At 35.1% G+C, this 1,748-nt stretch overlaps 1 protein-coding gene across 2 annotated transcripts in view; it reads right to left on the reverse strand.

The window, feature by feature from the left end:
- LOC106871430 (uncharacterized) overlaps positions 1–913 on the reverse strand; it is a 10,174-nt gene extending 9,261 nt beyond the window's left edge. Inside the window, exon 1 of one of the 2 annotated variants that reach the window (XM_014917881.2) lies at positions 750–913. In XM_014917881.2, coding sequence (XP_014773367.1) covers positions 750–823 — 74 coding nt within the window. In that variant the 5' untranslated portion in view covers positions 824–913. The remainder of the gene's footprint in view (positions 1–749) is intronic. The other variant, XM_014917880.2, reaches the window with a different exon arrangement.
- Between the last annotated feature and the right edge of the window lie 835 nt (positions 914–1,748).

The following is a 1,748-nucleotide window of genomic DNA, read 5'->3' on the forward strand; positions in this document are numbered from 1 at the left end:
CAAGGACGAGATCTTCCAGAGGTTATTGGAACAAATTCGACACCTATATCCATGCGTTTGAAACATTACAGAGTATAAGTATCTACGGAGCATAAGTATCACATTTATTTTGAAACTTAACTTCAAACTTCATTTGTTTTCTATTTTGATAAATTCTCTCTGTTGAAAATTATATTTTTATATTTTAAATAATTTGCAATTTCAGGAAATATGTTTTTATATTAAATTTGTGTTTTCTAATAATTGATAGATAGATACATAGTAGATAGATATCAGTAAGTAAGTAAGCCAAAGTATCAACTCAAATCAGCAGACAGACAGACAGACGGACACACAGATAGCTCGACAGGCAGACAGGCAAGCAGGCTGACAGACCAGCAACAAGGCATGCAGGCAGACAGGCAGACAGACAGCGACTACTTTCACTTCTGACATCTAATAGCGTGATAGTGCCGACAAATGCTTTAACTAACCCTAACCCTAACCCTAACCAACACATGACTCCCAACTTTCTAGAAACAGCCTCTAAATCTCCATCGTTTTTCATAAAAAAGACACATTGGATAAGGAGATGTTCTTTACATACAAAAAGGGTGGATGGTCACGGCTAGATCGTCTTTGATAATAGGTTTGAGCGACAAAGAAACCGCTTTCACCAGCAAGTGCTCGTTCATATCTATTGTCAAAGTGTACGACGAACGGGGGAGGAGGCTATTATCGTAATATTTAAATAATATTGTACAACGTACCATGGCTGATGCTGGATCGTGTGGTTTTTGTTTGTTGTATTGATTAAAAGCAAATCATATTTCTTCTCCGCCATTATTTAAAGTTCCTGACAAATTATTGAAGCAGACATTTCATAGACAGAGCAACAGTTGCCTTGGTAACAAATAGACTGTTTTGTGTTGTTGGAAGGGAGTTAACTCATGCATTACAGTTAGATGTTGCAGGAAATATAACCCCGAGTCACACGGGTGGAATTCTACGTGTTTGTTCAAACTGCTAGAAAGAGCAGCGAAATTCATTCAAATTAACTTTTTTTGGGGAAAATAATTGTACAAAATTATTTTCTTTGTTTACACATACTCTCATACTTTATATTGATAGTTTTTTGCCCTCTCCTTCGGTTGCTACTGCTTAAACCATGTCCTATCGATTTGAAGACTTCTTAATTAATATCCACCTTTGTTTTACTCTTAGTTGAAAAAGTCGAAAAGACAGAAACTGGTACTGACCGTTACAAAATGTATTTCATGATAAAATTGTTTTAGCATTTTCCACCTTCTCTTATTTTCCTTATACATATCGACTCAAATGTCACTTTTCAACACTCTACACGTGTGTGTGTGTGTGTGCATAAGAAACAAAGATATTTGCTAGTAAAAGTATGCTATTGAAATAAATTATCTTTTGCATACCTTTTTTAAACCACGAGGTTACTCTAATGAAATTCTTTGCACACATGCATACATACACACTGGCAAACACGCACTCAGTACTCAGTGTGGTACTTTTTTAAAAAGAGAAAGTTTACCATGAGAAAATGAAAGACATAGAGAGAGAGAGAGAGAGAGAGAGAGAGAGAGAGGTGGGGGGGGGAGATCTTTTCTATTGCTGTCACAGACTTTTAAATTGAAGTGAAAATTTTCAAATTTGCTATATTGATGTAATTTTTCTTAATGAATCTGAGTTTGTAATTCAATTATTCCAGAAAAAAATTTTGGAGAAATGTTACAGAGTTTTAA

This window comes from Octopus bimaculoides, chromosome 13, assembly GCF_001194135.2.
Source record: "Octopus bimaculoides isolate UCB-OBI-ISO-001 chromosome 13, ASM119413v2, whole genome shotgun sequence".
NCBI lineage: Eukaryota > Metazoa > Mollusca > Cephalopoda > Octopoda > Octopodidae > Octopus > Octopus bimaculoides.